Source organism: Aulonocara sp. 'chitande type north' Nkhata Bay, linkage group LG5 (assembly GCF_057382095.1).
Source record: "Aulonocara sp. 'chitande type north' Nkhata Bay isolate Kocher_YH1m ecotype deep benthic linkage group LG5, A_spYH_male_GT1.1, whole genome shotgun sequence".
Classification (NCBI taxonomy): domain Eukaryota; kingdom Metazoa; phylum Chordata; class Actinopteri; order Cichliformes; family Cichlidae; genus Aulonocara; species Aulonocara sp. 'chitande type north' Nkhata Bay.
Genome location: NC_141348.1, coordinates 17,360,440 through 17,379,683, shown reverse-complemented (window position 1 = coordinate 17,379,683; position 19,244 = coordinate 17,360,440). Strand labels below are relative to the sequence as shown.

General features: G+C 40.4%; 2 protein-coding genes across 2 annotated transcripts; both read right to left on the bottom strand.

The window, feature by feature from the left end:
- Positions 1-5,125: 5,125 nt before the first annotated feature.
- drd5a (dopamine receptor D5a) lies at positions 5,126-7,973 on the bottom strand. The gene has a single exon (XM_086291713.1). It carries the CDS (start codon positions 7,577-7,579, stop codon positions 6,197-6,199), a length of 1,383 nt encoding a protein of 460 aa, XP_086147839.1. The 5' UTR covers positions 7,580-7,973; the 3' UTR covers positions 5,126-6,196.
- Positions 7,974-9,395: 1,422 nt separating this feature from the next.
- otop1 (otopetrin 1) lies at positions 9,396-18,535 on the bottom strand. Its single transcript, XM_086294177.1, has 6 exons — positions 18,070-18,535; positions 17,737-17,873; positions 17,321-17,379; positions 16,978-17,108; positions 11,492-12,399; positions 9,396-10,817 (listed from the first exon to the last, which is right to left on the bottom strand). The coding sequence occupies exons 1-6, from the start codon at positions 18,452-18,454 to the stop codon at positions 10,647-10,649; spliced, it is 1,791 nt and encodes a 596-aa protein (XP_086150303.1). The 5' UTR covers positions 18,455-18,535; the 3' UTR covers positions 9,396-10,646.
- Between the last annotated feature and the right edge of the window lie 709 nt (positions 18,536-19,244).

Sequence of the window (19,244 nt, the reverse complement as noted above, 5' to 3'; positions counted from 1 at the left end):
ACCTGACCGTGTCGCGTGAACTCCAATTTTCCACAGAGCAGATTTATCTGAACGACGTCTGCTAGATGACAATAACAAAATACAAGGCGATGAAGAGTCACAGAGCAAAAGATCCACACATTATTGATTTATAACCACCAGATCTTAAAGTATTGACTTAAAGCTCAGATGTTTGTACATAAGAGCACTGCATCATTGCTCTCCATGCAGCATTTTCCATTTTATGCTTTCATCCTCCTTGTAAAACTACATAACGCTTGCCTCAGGGCTTTCATTCCCATGTGGAGTCTGGCAGGTGATTCACATAGTGGTCATTTTGATGAAACGATTAAATTATACTGACACACGACTATTTAAACCTGAATACAGTTTTCAGTAGCTGATTTCTCCGCAACTGATTGCGTGAATATTTTTCACCTCTCAGAGGAAGATTATGGAAAGAAACAATATTTCTTCCTCGGTTATCAATGGAAAAAAAAATCATGTAATTATAACTTTTGCATATGCAGAAATTACCACAATATTTTCAAACGAGGACCTCATAATTATGACTCACCATGCCATGATTACAATACTGGGATTTTTTTTTATCTCTTTATTGTGATAGAGCTGTTTTAATTATAAGAAGAGGCTCCGTCAGTTCAGTGTTTTCTGTTTTTTTATAAGCGCTGCAAGAACAGGGATCTTTTCTTACAATAAAAAGGTATTTTAATATGTTTTTTTTATTATAAGCAGCATGGTTCTCTACATTTCTCTACATTTCCGGCCAGTATGTATTAATATTTTATTCATAGTTATATAGAATCACTTTCTTTGTCAATGTCAGCCATCTGTAAACTTTGTTTTGTTTTCCAAAGGAGAGCAATCTGGCTTCAAACTTGCTCTATACTGGCACTTGATCAGGATCCCTTCAGTAGAAGTCACTAAATGTCTGGTACAGACAGCATTACTGTCATGAAAAAACTGGCCGACTCCAGCCAGTCTGTGCATTTGTAAGATGCTATGTTGCACATCTAGATGGCCCTTATGAAAATAATTTATCAAACTTCCTCACTGTTAAAATGTTAATATATGTTTGTCTCTGCTTTAAGGTTTGATGCATTGTGCATTCAGATGTGCTCTTGTGCATACCTTTTGTTGTAACAAGTTGTTATTTGAGTTGTTGTTGTTGTGTTCCTATCAATTCAGTTTTATTTATATAGCACCAAATCACAAAAACAGTATAACAGAATAATATTTAGAATAATAGCATTTGGCTAATTCTAATAAATAAATAAATACTGGCAACTACTTTTCCCCCTTAAAAGTGTATATTCTTGTTCTTGTATTTTTTGAGTATTTCCTGTTCTGTCCCTCTCCTTCAGAGAGAAACTGTTTGTACTGAAACCACAAACACTCCAAACTGAGTCTTGCCTCAACATCACCTGTTTTGCTCTGCCCACGTGAGAGTTTGTGCAGGACCTGGAGCCTTTTGGGGAAATAGACACCAGTCAGTCTCTGCATTCAAGCTCACCAGAGTAACTCAAAACCTCAGACTGCGTCAGAGAGAGGAAAAGGATGGTATGGCAGCAACAGTTAAAAGAAAGTGTCAGAGAGGAATGTCTGATCTTCAAAGTTGAACTGTTCTAATACAGGTATGCAACAGTGTTTTGGTGATTTTGAAAGAGAGCGCTTCTTTAACAATGCAGTTCAAAAGACAGCCTAAGTCTTTTTTTTATCTCAAGAAGAAAAAACATGCAATTGTTAAAACTTTGGTGGAGTTGAAAGAGTCATTGTCTGAGTGGAACATGACAGTGTCGGTATAGGACGAAAAGTGAAGGAATAAGATGGAGAGACATTAATATTAGTGAGATTTCACTCAGAAATGTTATACTGATCTATATGTTCAAACCAGTCTACTGCACTCTTGGGGTAGACGAATGCAAATTATAGTCTCCTAGAAAAATACAGTCAAACTTATTTCAAGCCCACTCTACCCCGAGGCTAACTCAGAACTGAGTCACACTGGTATCAATCAGTGACTTCTACCAGCTAATCATGGTAGCAGACCTAAACAAGCATCGCACAGCATAGCCTTTCTTCTTTAAATTAAAAAAAAATAAAAAATCATGATATTAATTCCTGCCAAATGTTACCTGTGCTCACCTCCTGGCTGTCACTTGTCATGTCCAATTTCCTTTGGCGGGTTCCTGTGATCACGCAGCTACCCTGAAGTCTCAGTGGAGAAATTCCAGTAAAAAGCATCAACATTGCATCATGCATTTTCTTTTTGAATCTTTTTTTGAAGAAGTTTGATGTTCACATCAGCTGCTAGATAAACACTGTTTACCGCCGCTGCAAATTTTCTGCCATTTATTTTTATTGTTGTTGCACTCTTTGCTGATGTTTTCCTTGTAAAACATGCTTGTAGCTGTTTAATATTTTCAAAGGGAACACTTTTTTCTTCACGTAAACAGTGTTTGAAGCAGTGACACAGTCAGCCATGTTTTTCAGTTTTAAAAAAAAGTCAACAAAGCTGTGTAGCTTGATACTTAATTTTCGACGTTTTTGGAACTTGTCCATGATTTTGAAACTACCATCTGTAGGTAGTGATGGGTTATCCCATAATACAGGCCAGGTTTGAGTTAGGGTAATTAAAGGGCCCTTTTACCCTGCTTGCAGCTCACACCATTCAAAAAAGGAAAAGAAACAACTGCCTCTTCTGCTTTTTCTAAGATGACTGAAATCTTCTGAAGAATAAGGAAAAAGACATGCTGAGAACCCAGTGAGGGAGTGAAATGAAAAAAAAAGTAGTGTCTACTTTCTAGCAAGGTAAAAAAGACAGATTCGAACAAATCTCTTGTAGCGGTGGTTTTGAATGTTCTGAATGCGTGTGCTTCATGTGGCTGGCTGCATGTGCGTGTGTGCGTGCGTGCAGAGTGATTTTGATGAATGTGTCCTGACGGATGGTGTAACCCCCCTAAAGCCTGCCTCTACTTCCTCTCCAGCTCTCCTGTCATGCCTGCATATCGAGGTCAAACCACCTTTCAAATCTGTTCCACACTGCAATGGCACAGCACAGAGAATGAATAAACAGCTCGTAACCTGGAATTCTTCTACTTCCCTGTTTTTCACTCATTTAATGAATGAATGCTTAAAAAAAGCCTTAATTTTTTTTTTTTTTTAAAAAGACATCAATTTTGTGTCATTACTCCTGTGTCAGTTCAAGTAGATGTCATGACCCAGGAAATCTGACATCAAAACCTCCTACTTTAATTATACCCCTGATGCAATTAATGAAAAATGAAGGGTCAAAGTGCATCACTCCTTAAGCCCTGAATATGATGGTACCAGTCACTGCTAAATCATCAGTCAAAGCCTGATGTGTTCTTGCTGAGGTATCACCTACTTTCCAATTCTGTCAGAAGCAGCCTGTTTTATCAGTCCCCTCCTGCCATCACCCACCTTTCATCCAAATGAGAGAAACACTGACCAGCAATGGGAAGGAGGTGGTAGGTTAGTATAACATTGAAGAGTAGCCTCTGGGCTCCAGTTATAACAGGCTGACTCAAGTTAAATGCTTTTGCATATTTTTACAGCATTTTCTCTTATTTAGTTTTGGACTCCTCTAACGTCACCAGACTCAGACTATAAAGCTTGTGCTTTAAGCAGGTTGAAAGTCTTTTTTTTAAACTCAGTTTTCTTCCTTTTCAAAATCTGCTTGTATTACCCACAATTTTACCGGCTTCAGTTTTCTCAGAAATTTGAATGTCTGACGCCAATAATGGCAAATAACCTCAAGCATACATGGGTAGCCCCGCGTGTTCTTCTGTTTGCTTGTTTTTTTTAACTTGGTGTCTTAAAGTGACACCTCAAACAAAACTCACAGATGTCATGCAGAATCTGTTTGCGTCTCCCTGCCAAGAGACAAAAACGTTCTTTTTTTAATAGGTGGGTTACAGGAAGCTGCTTACCAATGTAGAGTTCCCATTTAAGTACACTGTCTAAATAATTCTTCCACCACTGGCAGCATAAATCAGGTAATGAATTACAGTGAACAGAACATCTTGGGTTAATATTAAAAATCTGAGTTCATACAAAGTAAAAAGAAAGTTTTCAAAAAATGCAAATGAAGTTATTTGGAAATTAATTATCTTGTGTTTTCTGTTGTACATTAACATGTTGCGGTAAATAGCTTCCTTGTGGTATTGCAGATTTAATATAGAAGACTGAGGAATCTGAATTATTGCCACAGACTTTCTTTTGTTGATGATTTATACAGCTATGATATGCATTATGTACTCTCTGGCAGTCATTCCATTGTTAATCCCTCCCTATTCGCATATTCCTTTGGCCAATACTTGTCACTCATCATGAAGCCTAGTAAAGCATTGAACCCGAGGTTGATGTATCCAGAATCCAAAAGTCAATTTTAGACAAATGATTGAGTTGGAGTGCATCAGTCTAGATAACTGTGGCAAAAAGGAGCATTTTCTGTTTACTTGTGCCAAATGCAGGGATCAAACCATGAAGGGATTTTCACATAGTGGGTTTTGTCTTTTGTTGGAAAAAAAGGCTAAACTAACAGATGTTTCTGGCAATTCAAACTTTTGCTTCAGATATCATGTTATTTACGATGTCTAAACATTGATTGATTTCTACATTAAATAAAAATATTGCTTTACTGAAAAATAAATTGTAAGTACAAAAACGAGCTGCTTCGCTTCCATGTTCTGCTCTTTGTATTGCCTTACCTACACAACTGTGACTTCAAACCTTTCTTCGTGTATAATAGAAAATACACCAGCTGGCCAAACCTGTGGAAGACAGGTCAAATCAAGTCTTGGTGGGGCAGCAGCTTGTATACCATGCAACCAAGTAACCACAACGTTCTTCATTTTGAGTGCACTTCTGGTGCATGTCATGTCCCCTCACTAGCTGTTTCTCTGCCAACACTTCCTGTCAATCTCAGCTGTTAAGATGTTCAAAGAATGCAAAATACCAAAAGAAGAAACATGTCAAAAGAACGGGTCAGATGTGGATGTGCATAAGAATGAACTCACTTCCTGTTATGCTTAAAATAAAATTCTCCAAGCTGCACAGAAACCACCTGAAATCCCGTTAGCATGAATATTGGGTTCGCGAAGATACCAGCTCACTCTGATGCATGACAGCATTTTATTAGACAAATGATGACACACTTCACTGTTTAAAGGACAGTAGTATACATTCAGATCAGGTCATCTGTACAGTACAAAGATAAGAGAGAAATGTGGGAGAGGTGATGCATGACATCCAGTTGTGTTGGGCCAATGGCCACACATGTATTTAGGCTTCTATAGTAACATTTCCTCTAGCTGACATGACACTGCACCCTTGTTGTGTCTATCAATGCTCTCCTTGAAGTCTTTGGTCAATCTTTCTCCTTTTAGTTATTTCAGTCAGAGTTGAATCGGGCTCATAAAGCAGAAGCATTACAGTAGTTTTGGCCTCAATGAGAAATAAATGATCACAAAAAGTAGTAATGCACACAGATTCCCCTTTTTTGTATTTATAGCATTAGATTATGTGATTTTTATCATCCAGGCATGTTGGAAGAGTCACTGGGGTGGTGCAGTGGCAAAACGCTTTAATACTGCATTTTGGCATTGTGTAACTTGAATTCTACAGGACACATTCCTTTTATGTCTCAAAGCTGTTATTTGAATAAGCTACAAGGCTCTGAAATAACTGCATTTGACTGTCTTGGTTTCACTGTCTGTAAGGCTTTCCCCCAGTTTTCATACTCAGTGGAAAGGCGAACACTGGATACACATGAAGTTATTAAGCAGCAAAGAGTCTTGTTTTTACAAACACTTTCCCTCAGTCATGATGGACATTAGACGATGATGCCATTAAAGCCTCTGAGTAAACAACAGCTTTAGCAACACTGAACCTTGAACAAAGGAACACAGACTTCACTTGTCATTTAAATAAACACCTACACATCAAATTTGTTTCAGACAACAAGACAACATCACATTTCATGTCAGGTTGGCCTTGTGGCTGCAGAGACATGCCCCTGCTTAAGTGTACTTTAGAGGGTTCCAAGACAGCCCTGAACCCAGAAGCAAGGGCTGCTGCACAGAAACCTCCTGTGAAGAGGCAAAGAGCTGAGTGAACAATGAAATTATTATCAATACATCCAGTTACGCACGGGGAGAGACAAGGTGTGGAGTCAGTGTAATCCATTGGGTGTGAATGGTGACACCCTGTCAAGGCTGATGTCTGCCTCGCAGTCCTCCAGGTCACAAACCGAGTCGGTGGCGTTTTCGTGGTTGTGAGAAAATTGTGAAATCCTGTCGAAAGTCTCCTCATGCTCGATACATTCAACGACATTGGGGATCATATTCACATAAGCGTTCGCGATTTCTTTGTGGATGAGGGTATCTTGGTTATACGACACCAGCTCGTTGCTGATGTTAACAGTTTCCACTGGCGTGTTGGAGCAGAAATAGCGGCAGCCCAAGAGGCTGGCGAAGGCCTTCCTGAACTCAGCGTTGAAGGCGTATATGATGGGATTCAGGGAGGAGTTGGTCCAGCCGAACCACACGAAGACGTCAAAGGTCGTCTCGCTTACGCACGGAAGACCCGCATCCCGGTCTGCCGCCGGCCTGTCGCAGAACGGGACCATGCAGTTTAAAACGAAGAAAGGTAGCCAGCAACACACAAAGACACCCATGATCACCGACAGAGTTTTGAACACTTTGGTTTCACGTTTAATCGACGTTTTCAGTGTGTTGTGGTGTTGGCACTCTATTCTGTTGGTCCTGCAACTTTGCGCATGTTCTGCCGCTCTCTCCAGAGAGGCTATTCTTCTAATTTGTATTTGCGCAATCCGATATATCCTGGTATATGTTACAATCATAATTGCCACTGGGATATAAAAACTTATCAAGGAGGAGGATATCGCATACTCTCTGCTCAGACTGGAGTCGCAGTTTTCCTCTACCTGCCTACTTATGGAAGAGTTGTGCGCCCCAACCATGTCGTCACCGCTGGCTTTGTGCCAATTTAGCTGGACCGGTATGAATGAAATGAGCACAGACAACGTCCAAGTGATGCTAATCATAACAAAGGCAACTCGCTGGGTCATTTTCCTCTCGTAGCGGAAGGGACTGGAGATGGCCCAGTATCTATCCACGCTGATAATGCAGAGGTTAAGGATGGAAGCGGTGGAGCACATAATATCAAAAGCAACCCACACATTACAGAAAGTGCCAAACGGCCAATAGCCAGCTACTTCTGCCACAGCTTTCCAGGGCATAACCAGGACGGCTACGAATAAATCCGACAGCGCTAGGGACACGATGAAAATGTTGGTGACTTTGGTCCGTAGGTGCCGAAAGCGCAGCACCGCGGAACACACCAAGATGTTCCCCAGCAGGGTCCATAGGATAAGCAGAGAAAGCAGACAGCCCGTCACTGTGCGTGCCACCATATCCCTTCTCCCGTCGCTTTTTGCCTCAGTTTCAGTACTGTTCCACATAATCTCTCCGAGGGGTGCCCGCGCAGAGTCAATACCCTGCACTGACGAGAGATACTTTGCTGGATTCTCCATTTGCTTCTTCAAGTAAAACTGAAGTCCATTGCTCCGTGCGCGGGGACGGGCTCAGTTATCGGCCAGCCATCGTTTTGTCCCCAATGATCAGCCTGGCTGCCTGCCTTATGTGGAGTGCGAAACAGAGGGAACGAGACAATTGCGCGTGTTAAAAGTGAGCCAGGCGACGTGTCAGGTGCGCTGAGGGGCTGAAACGCAGCACGTAGTGGCGGGCGCATGTTGCAGCCTTTACGGTCGGATCGTCTGACCTGGCTTCCACTTTGAAGCTTTCTGCACAAGATATCCTGAGCGTAGCGTGGGTAAGGAGGGAGTCCCAACACACTAACTTAGCCAGGGCTGTGCGCATACACTGACACTGCTGTACGTAACACATGCATGTTACGCACAGCCGTCCACTGCGTCGGGACTGGGTAGAGAGCATTCGGTATTTTCAGGGATTTTTTTCTTGTGTGTGTGTGTGTGTGTGTGTGTGTGTGTGTGTGTGTGTGTGTGTGTGTGTGTGTGTGTGTGTGTGTGTGTGTGTGTGTGTACTCCAAAGAGAGCAATTACAAACTTCCAATCAGCTGCGGGTTTTCATCCAGTTATGGATAGTGTTATAGCCTGGTTTATATTTAAGCCCTATTATTACGACAGACTTCAGAGAGACAACACTGTGCATTTTTGTCCAAGTCCAGAGAGAGCATTTACAATCTATATTATACACACAAAACTACAACATACGCCCATGAAGTGACAGAGAAAGAACGGAGCCTTACTCGTAGTCTAACAGTGCAGAACTGTCCGTGGTGCTGAAAGCTGAGAACCCCATCTATCTATCTATCTATGTAAAATTTTCAGTGAATAATGAAAATAATAAAACCCATCTAACACATCTTTAGGTAATATGACAGGCTACTTAGATACTTTCATTGCGTTTGCCTTATTAATTAAAAAAAAGGTAATTTTCAACTATGGAAGTTTTATCTTTTCTTTTTTTTCGGTATTCTTTTGTCTCCCGACGGCAGCGACTGAAGGTCATAACCCACCCATTTAGCCGAGTTGTCCGAACAGGTGAGTCACATTCACACTCCTAGGGAGCATGTTAGGCCGGGAGCTGCTCTGCGTCGTCGTGTGCCTGTGCAGCAGACTCGCCGTTTCCGGCTTTGAAACGTCACGGGTATTTTTAGACGCCTCCGCCTGCCTGTCAAATCGTTCTGACACAACGTTAAAATCATCCCCCGACGCTCAATGCCATATTCTCTGAAGTAGCATAAACATAAGCTCGTGATGCCATGTCAGGAGACAACCTGTGTCCGACACTGCATTTCCTTTTTACGCAGACAGCACACGTTAGTTATCTATAGACGGGTTGGTGTGGAGGTCGCTGCAAAAGATGACTGATATTTTGCAAAGTGTATATTGCGGATTACTATTTCCAATTTAACACCAAACTATAGGACTTCTATTTTGAAGTCACAAATAGAAGCACAATTGTGCAGTTCTTCAGTGCTGTTGGTATGCTTTGCAACTTTGTATGTCTTCAAATCTAAATCTATCCTATCTTTATCACTTATTTTTTAAGAAATCGTAAAACAGTCATTTAAATGAAGACCATCAGGCAGTATCATTTGGATAGTCCAAAGCAGTCTCAACAAAAGACATAAATATGTTGCGCCATCCTGTGGTGCGTAGGCACACTGCATCTGTTACCCTTCCAGACTTTTATTGAAGAGTGAACAGAGTATGTAGCAGGTTAAGCAACACGACATGACATAAAGATAGTTCTTGTTTATTTCAACAGGAAAAAGATATGAAATTACAACTAACTTTAGACATCATTTCTCAATAGCACCATTTAACTGAAATTTCACAAAATCATAGCGCACCCTTTAAATGATTTTGGTCAGTATAACAGTATTTACTAAGATGGCAGAAAAATCTGCAAAACAAAACATTTTGCACAACTTGGCACATATTGAGAGCACATACAGTATATGGCACCAGGCTGAGAACCTGCTGAATGTCTAAGATTATTTGGTGATCTGATACAAACTAGTACAGTACTATTATATATCTGTGGTTTTAATAGAGGAGAAGCAAGTGTTGTCATTTATATCAGTGTGATGGTTTTCATTTCTGGTTCTTCAGATGTAAACATCAGTCCGCAGTGCCATGCAGCAGTTGTCACTGCAACAGTTTGTTTTGCAAAAATCCCATCCTTATGCACAATCGTGTTAATGCACATTAGTTCAGTGTTATCAAGGTCCAGAAGAGAAGCCTTTTTTAACACAACTTCTTGATTAGTTCAACAGAGCAGCAAATGAGAACGCAGTAAGACACTGAGGAACCTTAAATGGCTGAGAAAGGGAATTAAGTGCTACATCTGAGAACTAATATCCAACTCAAAAGATGATTTAATTTGTTTGTGCTTAGATTGGCACTTACAACTTAAGTGTTCACTAACCTAACTACTTAGGCAAGCAAATGAGAACCTTATCCATGTAAAGTATGAACATTTTAAATGCAGATAAAGTAAGGATCAGGTGGCACACCGCTGAGCTTGTAGCTGTTAAATACAGTACTATTGGATATTGAAAATAATGAGTGTTTATGTAGTTCCTCTGCAGTCTTTTTGTATATGGTAATCATGTTGGTAGGGTGTTATTTTATAATAGTAATTATGTTTTCAGTCACTAATATGAAATAATATAGAAAGTGTATGTCAGCTAAAGCATATATTGTACATGATCCACCTGTTAGAAACCCCACTGTAATGTTACTACAATATAAAAAGTACAAAGAACCCTTTCTAAATTCATAAAACCAAATATTTTTTTCATCACTAGCTTTAACAACCCTTGCATTACACAAGCTAATTCTTTAAGGAACCAGGTCTAATAGGTTTGTCCTCCTCTGCAATCCCCACAGTGAGGGATCAACGTTTGTCTCCACAGATTACTTTCAAGTCTGTTGGACTGTGATCCAGACTGCCTCCTGAATGGTTGACCTGCGCTGTGACACACTCTCGAGAGCCAGTGGTGACAAGTGTTCGTGTGCATGTTGCCATTGTCAGTCATCTGCTATTTTGTCAGACTCTGGAGAACACCTCGAAGAGGGAGGCAACTGCATGCATGCGGTAGAAAAGGTTCAAAGGGATGGCAAAATTGAGAACTGTGCTCCATATGCTGAAGCCATATGTCTCCTCTTCCAGTCCGTTGTCATACTGTGGCCTGCAGCCAAAGGCAGAAAGAATCCACAGCTGAAATGGAAAAAAGAGAGAGCTCTAATTAGATACACCTGAATTCATATACTTTTAGCTACTTAGGGGCAGAACAACAAGGTAGAAACACAACAGTGTCATTTTATAAGGCTTAAAGTTGCCTGTTTATATTATTATATTTGAAATTCAATTAGCCAAAAATGCTGTAATTAGTCTCTATTACCTCTATTTTTACTTTTGCTACCATCACTCCTGAGGAAAATATCTCAGTGCTCCACTACCTTCACCACAAGCTAGTAACGTCCTCACTTTAGTTATAATCTCAGTTATAGCTAATGATTGTTACACATCACATAACACTTAATGGAGAGTTTTGTATCTGTTGTTGATGAGAGTAGTGAAACTAAACCAAAACAATACAAATGTGGCTTAAGCATATTAAAATGAGGGTGATTGGCATGGAATCCCTCTTTGTGTTTACCACTATGGCAATAGTGAATAGCAAATATATTAATTACAGAAGCTTAAAATGAACAAATAATAACTTTTGACTTTTGGGAGTCATCCTAGCAAAAAGAAATGAACTTCGCATTTTGTTGGGTAAAATACACTTAATCAAATGAAGTTTCAAATGGTCAGTAGATTTTACATCAGCTCGATCAATTCCACCTATTAAAAAACTAATCATCACAGACCAGTTAACCAGTGCTTACCGAAATGTTACACATAATAAGGAAAACAGCAATATTCTTCAGGATCTGCCTCTTTATATTTGGGCGTTCCACTGTTTCGTTTCCCACAGGCGCTGGCACATCTGAATGTTTCCGTGGGCATCCATAAACCTGCTCACTCTCCTCCTGCTCGCTCTCAGTAGAGACACAGCTCCTGTCTGGAGATTCAAAAGTTCGGTTGATGATGCCATTGCACGGCGGAGCGAGAGAGGAAGTGACAGAGAAGACTTCTGGAGCAGCTGGTAACTCTGGGTCCTGCCTCTCTCTATCCTCTTGCTGGCGATACAAAGACTCTATGATGAAGAGATTCTGGACATATTTCTCCAACACAATAAACAGAGAGTAGACCAAATTTGTCCAGCGGTAAGGAGGGTTGCTTCCGGTGCTTAGCACAGACACTATGCTGCACCATGACATGAACCAGGAGCCAATGGAGGATCCAAACAGCACCTCCGTGTCCAGCTGTCTTGACGGGTTCTTGGAGGTGTCCAGCGGCATGTGGTTCACTCGGTATATAAGCAGACCCGAAGCACCGGCGCAGCACATGACCGTCAGCATGACGATGGCATAAATGTAAAACATGGAAACGGCTGACCTTCGCATCTGGATTGACTTCTCTACATGAGTAACGTAGACCACCAGTATTCCGATACTGCTGGCCAGGGCAAGTAGACCCACAAGAGGACCTAAGATCAAGCCCCGGTTTTTGGCAACCTGCCTTTTATGGTTTGAAGTGAGGTCAATGGTGCGTCCAATATTTCTCCACATCACGAAAAGCAAGACAGAAACAAAAATGTGGTATTCAATATTGAAGGGGTAGAGATAGTAGAGGCTGGTGGCGAACATGGAGCATGTGCTGGTGGTGCAGTTACATTGTGGTTCTGAGTACTCTGTAAAACAGTTAAAAATGTGGGCAAACACATGAGTTACAGGGAAATAGAACAATAAAAAGAAGCTGACCATGCCAGTGCTGTCTTACATTAGTACAGCCTGTCTGTTTTTTAAGATAAGAACAAAATGAAAGACATGTTAAGCAATGATACTGTTCTGAAAGCTAAATGTTAGAAATAATTTAAATGTAAAATAGAATGAATAGTAAATCTTTTACAGGTTGACAACAACAACAAAATGGATTATATTATCATTAAAAACATAAAGATACACAATAATCATTCAGATTCCACACTACAAGTATACACACATATGCCATAACAGAATGTCTATCTCAAGGTTTAATATTGTCTGACTCAACATCAAACATGGCATGTGCAGGTCAGATAGCAATGTACAACCCCAATATAAAAAATGCTGGAATACTGTGTAAAGTGTGAGTTAAAATTAAATATTTAAAATAATATATTTATCACACATTTATTATTTCATGAAAAAAATATTTGCTCATTTTGAATTTGATGGCAACAGCATGTCTCAAAATAGTTGGAATAGGGGCAACAAAAGTGTGGAAAAGTAAGTAGTACTGAAAAGAGACAGGTCAACGAACATTTTGCAACTAATTAGGTTAATTGGTAACTGGTCAGTAACGTGATTGGGTAGAAAAAGGACATCTTAGAGATGCAGAGTTTCTTTCTGTAAACTGTATCTAGAAATTGTGGAACAAATTTAGAATAATGTTCCTAATAATAATGAAGGCAAAGGAGCTTGCAAAGAAAAGCGTCTGGACTTCTTTAAGTTGCTTCTTTAACTTTCAAGCAACTTAAAGAAGTCCAGACGCTTTTCTTTGCAAGCTCCTTTGACTACAATGACCTGGATGACTGAGAACCTTCACAGACAATAATAATGAAGATTTTGAATATCTCATTATCTACAGTACATAATATCATTAAAAGATTCAGAGAATATTGATAAATCTCTATGTGCATAAGACAAGGCTCAATTTTGGATTCGTCTGATTTTGGGATGCTTCCAAAAGGTCACATCCTTTAGTATTATTAAATAAATATTATTAAATCCTTTTTATGAGGCATTTTTTGAAAACATGGATGCTGCTTTCTCCAGGTTAAAGAAGAGGGAGACAATCCAGCCTGTTATCAGCGCTCAGTTTAAAAGCCTTCATCTGTGACAGTATGGGGATGTAATGTAATTGGCAGCTTGCACATTTGTAAAGTGCTGAAAGATGTATATAGGATTTAGAGCTACATATGCTCCAATCCAATCAATATCTTTTTTCAGGGAAAGCCTTGCATATTTCAGCAAGACAGCTAAACCACATACTGGATCTATTACAGCAGCATGGTTGCACAGTAGAAGAATCTGGGTGCTGAGAATTTCACCAGTTGAAAGCATTTGCCACATCGTGAATGAAAAAATATGATGATGATTCAGGACTCTTGGGCAGCTAGAATGCTATATAAGATGAGAATGGAACAACATTCCTCTCTCAAAACTCCAGCAGCTGTCTCCTCTGTTCCCAGATGTTTATGGACTGTTGTTAAAAGCGAAGAGGATACTACACAGTGGTAAACAAGATTCTGTCCTAACTTTTTTTAGTCATTTAGCTGCCCTAAAAATTCAAAATGTGATAATATTTATATTAACATGATATGTCTCAGTTTAAACATTTGATTTGTTTTCTGTGCTCAGTTTAAATGAAATGTGGGTTGATAAAATTTGCATATCATTGCATTCTGTTTTTATTTACATTTTACACAGTGTCCCAACTTTTTAAAACTTTAAATCAGGCTCACGTGAAATAACAGAGTGCTCTGTTTAGGCTTATTCCTCTCTTTCGATTTTTAACCATAAAAATATGTTTTTTTTGGGTTTTGAGACAAATTTTAAGCTATTGAATTTTTACTAATCTTCTCTAATGAATGTGTTGATATCCTTGTGCTGCCCTAAGTTATACTGTACTATGACAGGACATCCCAACTTTTTGGTTTGTTGCAAACCCCTTTTGAGTGCATGTGGTTTGTGGAAGCTGTAGCATATTCACATTTAGAATAGAATAGAATAGAGTTCAACTTTATTGTCATTGCACATGCACAGGTACAGGGCAACGAAATGCAGTTTGCATCCATCCAGAAGTGCTTTAGTGATATAGATATATTACAATATATATTAGCAATAATATAGATATGTAAGTATATTACAGAAATGGGTCTATTTATATCTCTCGGCTGGCCTGGGAAAGCCTTGGTATTCCCCCGGATAAGCTGGAGGAGGTGGCTGGGGAGAGGGAGGTCTGGGCCTCTTTGCTTAGGCTGCTGCCCCCGCGACCCGGCCCCGGACAAAGCGGATGGGGATGGATGGATGGATGGATGGATGGATGGAAGGATCTATTATGGTATGTTATAATGTACACGGTATGAAGTATGTTGTGAATATTCTATAACTATAAGTATGTACAGGCTGTAGTGAGTACAAGCTATGTACAAGCTATGAACAGGATATAAATATGAAAAACTATACAGAATATGAAATAAATAACTTTACAGAAATCTGAGATATATAGTTATACAGAAATGGGAACTATGCAAGTTGTAAACAGTTGTAGGGTTAAAAATTATCGTATGTACAGAATGATTATTTACACAGAGCTATACAGTAGTGCAGTTAAGATAAGTGAGATATGTGGATAATTTCTACAGAGGCTATATAAAGTACTAGTGGTTGTGAGTGGTGGTTCAGTCCATGTTATTATTGTGTGTTTGAGGGTACAGTTGTCCATTGTGTGTGTGTGTGTGTGTATGTTCAGTCCATGAGTTTGGGGTCTTTGATGATTTTCCCAGCCCTTTTCAGACACCGCTTCCTGTAGATGTCTTTTATGGCAGGAAGTGGTGCTCTGGCGATGCGCTGGGCAGTTTTCACGACCCTCTGCAACGCCTTCCGGTCCGAGGCAGAGCAGTTCCCGTACCAGACTGTTATACAGTTGGTCAGGATGCTCTCGATGGTGCAGCGATAGAAGTTCACCAGGATGTCTGAGGACAGGTGGTTCTTCCTCAGAGTCCTCAAGAAGAAGAGGCGCTGGTGAGCCTTCTTGACCAGCTTGGAGCAGTTGGTCATCCAGGTGAGATCCTCTGAGATGGATTGTATTGAATGCTGATCTGAAGTCTATAAACAGCATTCTGGCGTATGTGTTGTTGTTGTCCAGGTGTGAGAGGACAGAGTGCAGTGCAATGGAGACTGCATCCTCTGTGCTCCTGTTCTGGCGGTATGCGAATTGGTGGGGGTCCAGGGTGGGGGGGAGACAGGATTTGAAGTGTGCTAGGACCAGCTGCTCTAAGCACTTAGTGATGATGGGGGTGAGTGCTACTGGGCCGTAGTCACTGATTTATCCAAAATTGAGGAAATAATAATAATAATAATAATAATAATAATAATAATAATAATAATAATAATAATAATAATAATAATGATATGGAAGGAAAAAACCCAGAAGAATAAAAGTATTATTCTGTAGAGACTTGTAATTCTCTTTATTCAACAACATTTGTTTTATGATTACTTCTGACATCTTGTTGCTCGGTTTTACAAGACTACATGAATTTCAAAGCAAAAGATTTCTTTTAAAATTTTGTAGCCTCTCAACCAGTATACCACCCACTGTACTTACTGGTACACCCCCTTTTAATTTGGAATTTAAATATTTCTTCTTCTTAATATATATATTATTGCATTAATTGTTGGGATACCTTATCTCTTAATATGTTTTATGCCTTTTAAGCCCTTTAAACCTGTATTTGTGACACTGAGCTGTACAAAAAAAATAAATTGAACTAAATTAAAAAAGTGATTTTTATTTATTTATTTTATTTATTTAATGATGAAAATGCGAATATATTTTTTTGTGTGTGATTGTTTGTTTGCGAGAGAAAGAGAGCAAGCAAGTTTCTGCTTTTGAGTATTTATTAATCATATTGTATTCGTTTGAAATTTCCTTCATTAGCTGAATGCACGTCTTGTACACTTCCTATGGTTACACTGTTGCCCTCTAGGTCTTAAGCCCCCTCCCAACTCACCTGCTCCTGGCCCCCATCGCCCCCCCCCCCTTTCCCCCCGAGCCCACTACTATGGTCATGCACCCTTTAATTAAAAAGTGAACAACAGTCAGGGTGCAGCCAGCCTCACAGTCAGCCGGATATGAAGAGGAGTAGCAGAACCCCTCAACCCTAAGCTTAGATGTATCAGTTACTGTAATTGCAGTACCCTTGGGACTAAGCAGCCTGGGGACAAAGCCGTCTGAGGTCAGGTGGGGGGTTGCCAAAGGAGGTGGTGGTGGCTGAAGTGTGGGGAAAGGACTGGGGAGGGGGCAACAATATGTGTCTTCTGAAACCTAATAGAGAGACATTCGACACAAACAAGACCCGCTGAGCAGCCAGGCTTACCTCCCTTGCACTTCCAAGCCCTCCTCTCTTTCCCTTTTCTTTCATCCACTGAAGTGAGTTCTCAAGCGGACTATTGTACTTTTCTTCTAAAAACAAGCCTGCAATCGACCCCCGGATCCTTACCTTTAGTGAGGTTTATGAGGCCCAGGGCAGAAAGTCTCCTCTTATGGTTGTTCAGGAAGTGTTCAGCCTCTGACATCACACCACTGCACCACAGGAGGATGTTGGTAAAGACTGCATGGATTACACCAAATCTGAGGAGACAGCAGTTGAAAATAAGACACCCGATCACCTAACAGCAAGTATAAGTGACAGGATTTAGCGGTGTTGTTGAGCTTGTTTCATGCCATTGATTAAAATAGAACTATGAACACATAATTTTCTTATGATTTGCAGGTGCAAAAACAAACAAAAGAAAAAAAGGATATATTGACTAAAGGCCCAGGTTATCGCACATTTCACACACCTCTCAAATGTTTCAAAGCTCTTGATGACATCCTTGATGTGAAACCAGAGAAAATGCACCTAAATAAAACCCAAACACAAGTCTTAAAAAAGCTTGACAAAGTCATATCCAAAATGCAGTTTAGTGATTTTATCAAGCTTCAGAAATACACTTCATAATATACTAAGCACATACTTATTGTAAACTTAATTCTATTTATTTGCTTAAGTCATTGCATTTAAAGATTCCCACTGATATATGCAGTTACACTCAAGCGACATGGACAATGATCGGAGTATACTGTCGCAGCAACGCTCTCTACTTGCCTTAACAACAAAGAGCACATTATTCTAAGATCTTGAAATAGTATGTGGGAAAAAAAGATACTGCTGAAAGAGTGTCACATTTTAAAAATTAAACCTAGGCTGTGCACATACCTGTGCCATAGTGTGAGTTGCGTGGATGACAGGATATACCACGAGCACCGCCGACACACAAGGTTGAAAACCAACATATTGCCCAATTCGGAAAGCATCCATAATCAGTGAAAGGAGTGCAAGAAGGGTCAAACCACCTAGAAAAAGAAAGTTATTGAGCGATATAATCAAAGAAAATAAAGTCTTTGTGACCACATATGTTAACATTCAAGTTCTCTTTAAGTTATGAAACAAACATATAGTGGTCACGCGCATAAATCCCTTTAATTTTCACACTAACGGAAAAAACTGTTGCATAAGTGCGCATTTGCCTGTTTAATCTCGCAAACTCGCCTCTTATCCAGCCTGAGGTGGCGTGTACATCTTTTTCTGGCGGCACGCTCTTTTGCCTGTCCCGTACCAAGATGTACCACATCATCCAGAGCAGCTGGAGGATCATGAGGCAGGTAGTGAAGGACCGCAGATCCTCTTCTTTAACGGAGGGGTTCTTGTTTGCGATGGCAAGCATCAACGCCGCCCCGATCAACAGCAGATTGGTCCCGTATTGCCCGCTCAGGAACTCCGCGTTCTTCTTCGGATAGTCTTCGGACAAACTGATTTTTAGTTTGCTGAAGATCTTCTTGTCCTGCTCGGAGCTGGACGACGACGAGGAGCTGTTGCTATACTTGTTCGGACACATAATATCCAGGCCGTTATGTTCCACCATGGTGAGAGGCATGTGCAAAAGGCGCAGTGCTGGGAGAAATGGAAAGTCAAAGCCGTGCAAAAGCCGTGCGCTATAAGTGCATTTGAGGGAGGCGAGACGTGTAACCTGTTGCCTCTAGGTGGGGATTCAGATGGATAGGTACCGTGCCAAACATGCATTCAATCTTCAAGATCCGGCTCAGTGGCCACGCATAGTTTGAATGGGCTTGATAGATGCCATTGTCATCTTGTAGCCCTGAAACAAATATCTGGTCGTGTACCAGGCTCGCTGAGTCACTGAAAAGTGAAGATTATGTTTCAGTCTTTCCGAGAACGCGGTCTTCTTGGAACTACCATACGTTTACAAAAAAAAAAAAAAAAAAAAAAATAGCTGAGTCTGCTGTGCCAACCATTCAGCAGGCTACCTAAAGAAATAAAAAAAAAACTATGCGTGGGCTTGGCCACAATAACAGAAACAACTGAGCTGTGCCCAAACCCACCTCTTTAGAGCAGCTGCCAAACAGTCCGTCCAAGTCTGCTATCAGGTGTTAAGCGTACACGCCTGGATAAGATGAAAGAGAACATGACATTTCTCAAATCTGAGATTTTTACAGGCTGCAGGAGAGTGGCCTGTTGTGACAGTGACTTAAATCTAAGTGCTCCTAACACAAATCCACTTGGGACTGAGATGTGGTTAAAATATTTGCTTTCAAGTAGGTTTAAAAAGGAAGAAGAAGACGAATCAGATTTCAGTGGCCAAGTATACAATGGCTTTTTGTGAGTGGATGTCAGGGAGACCGTGTAGGCCATGGGCAGTAAGATCT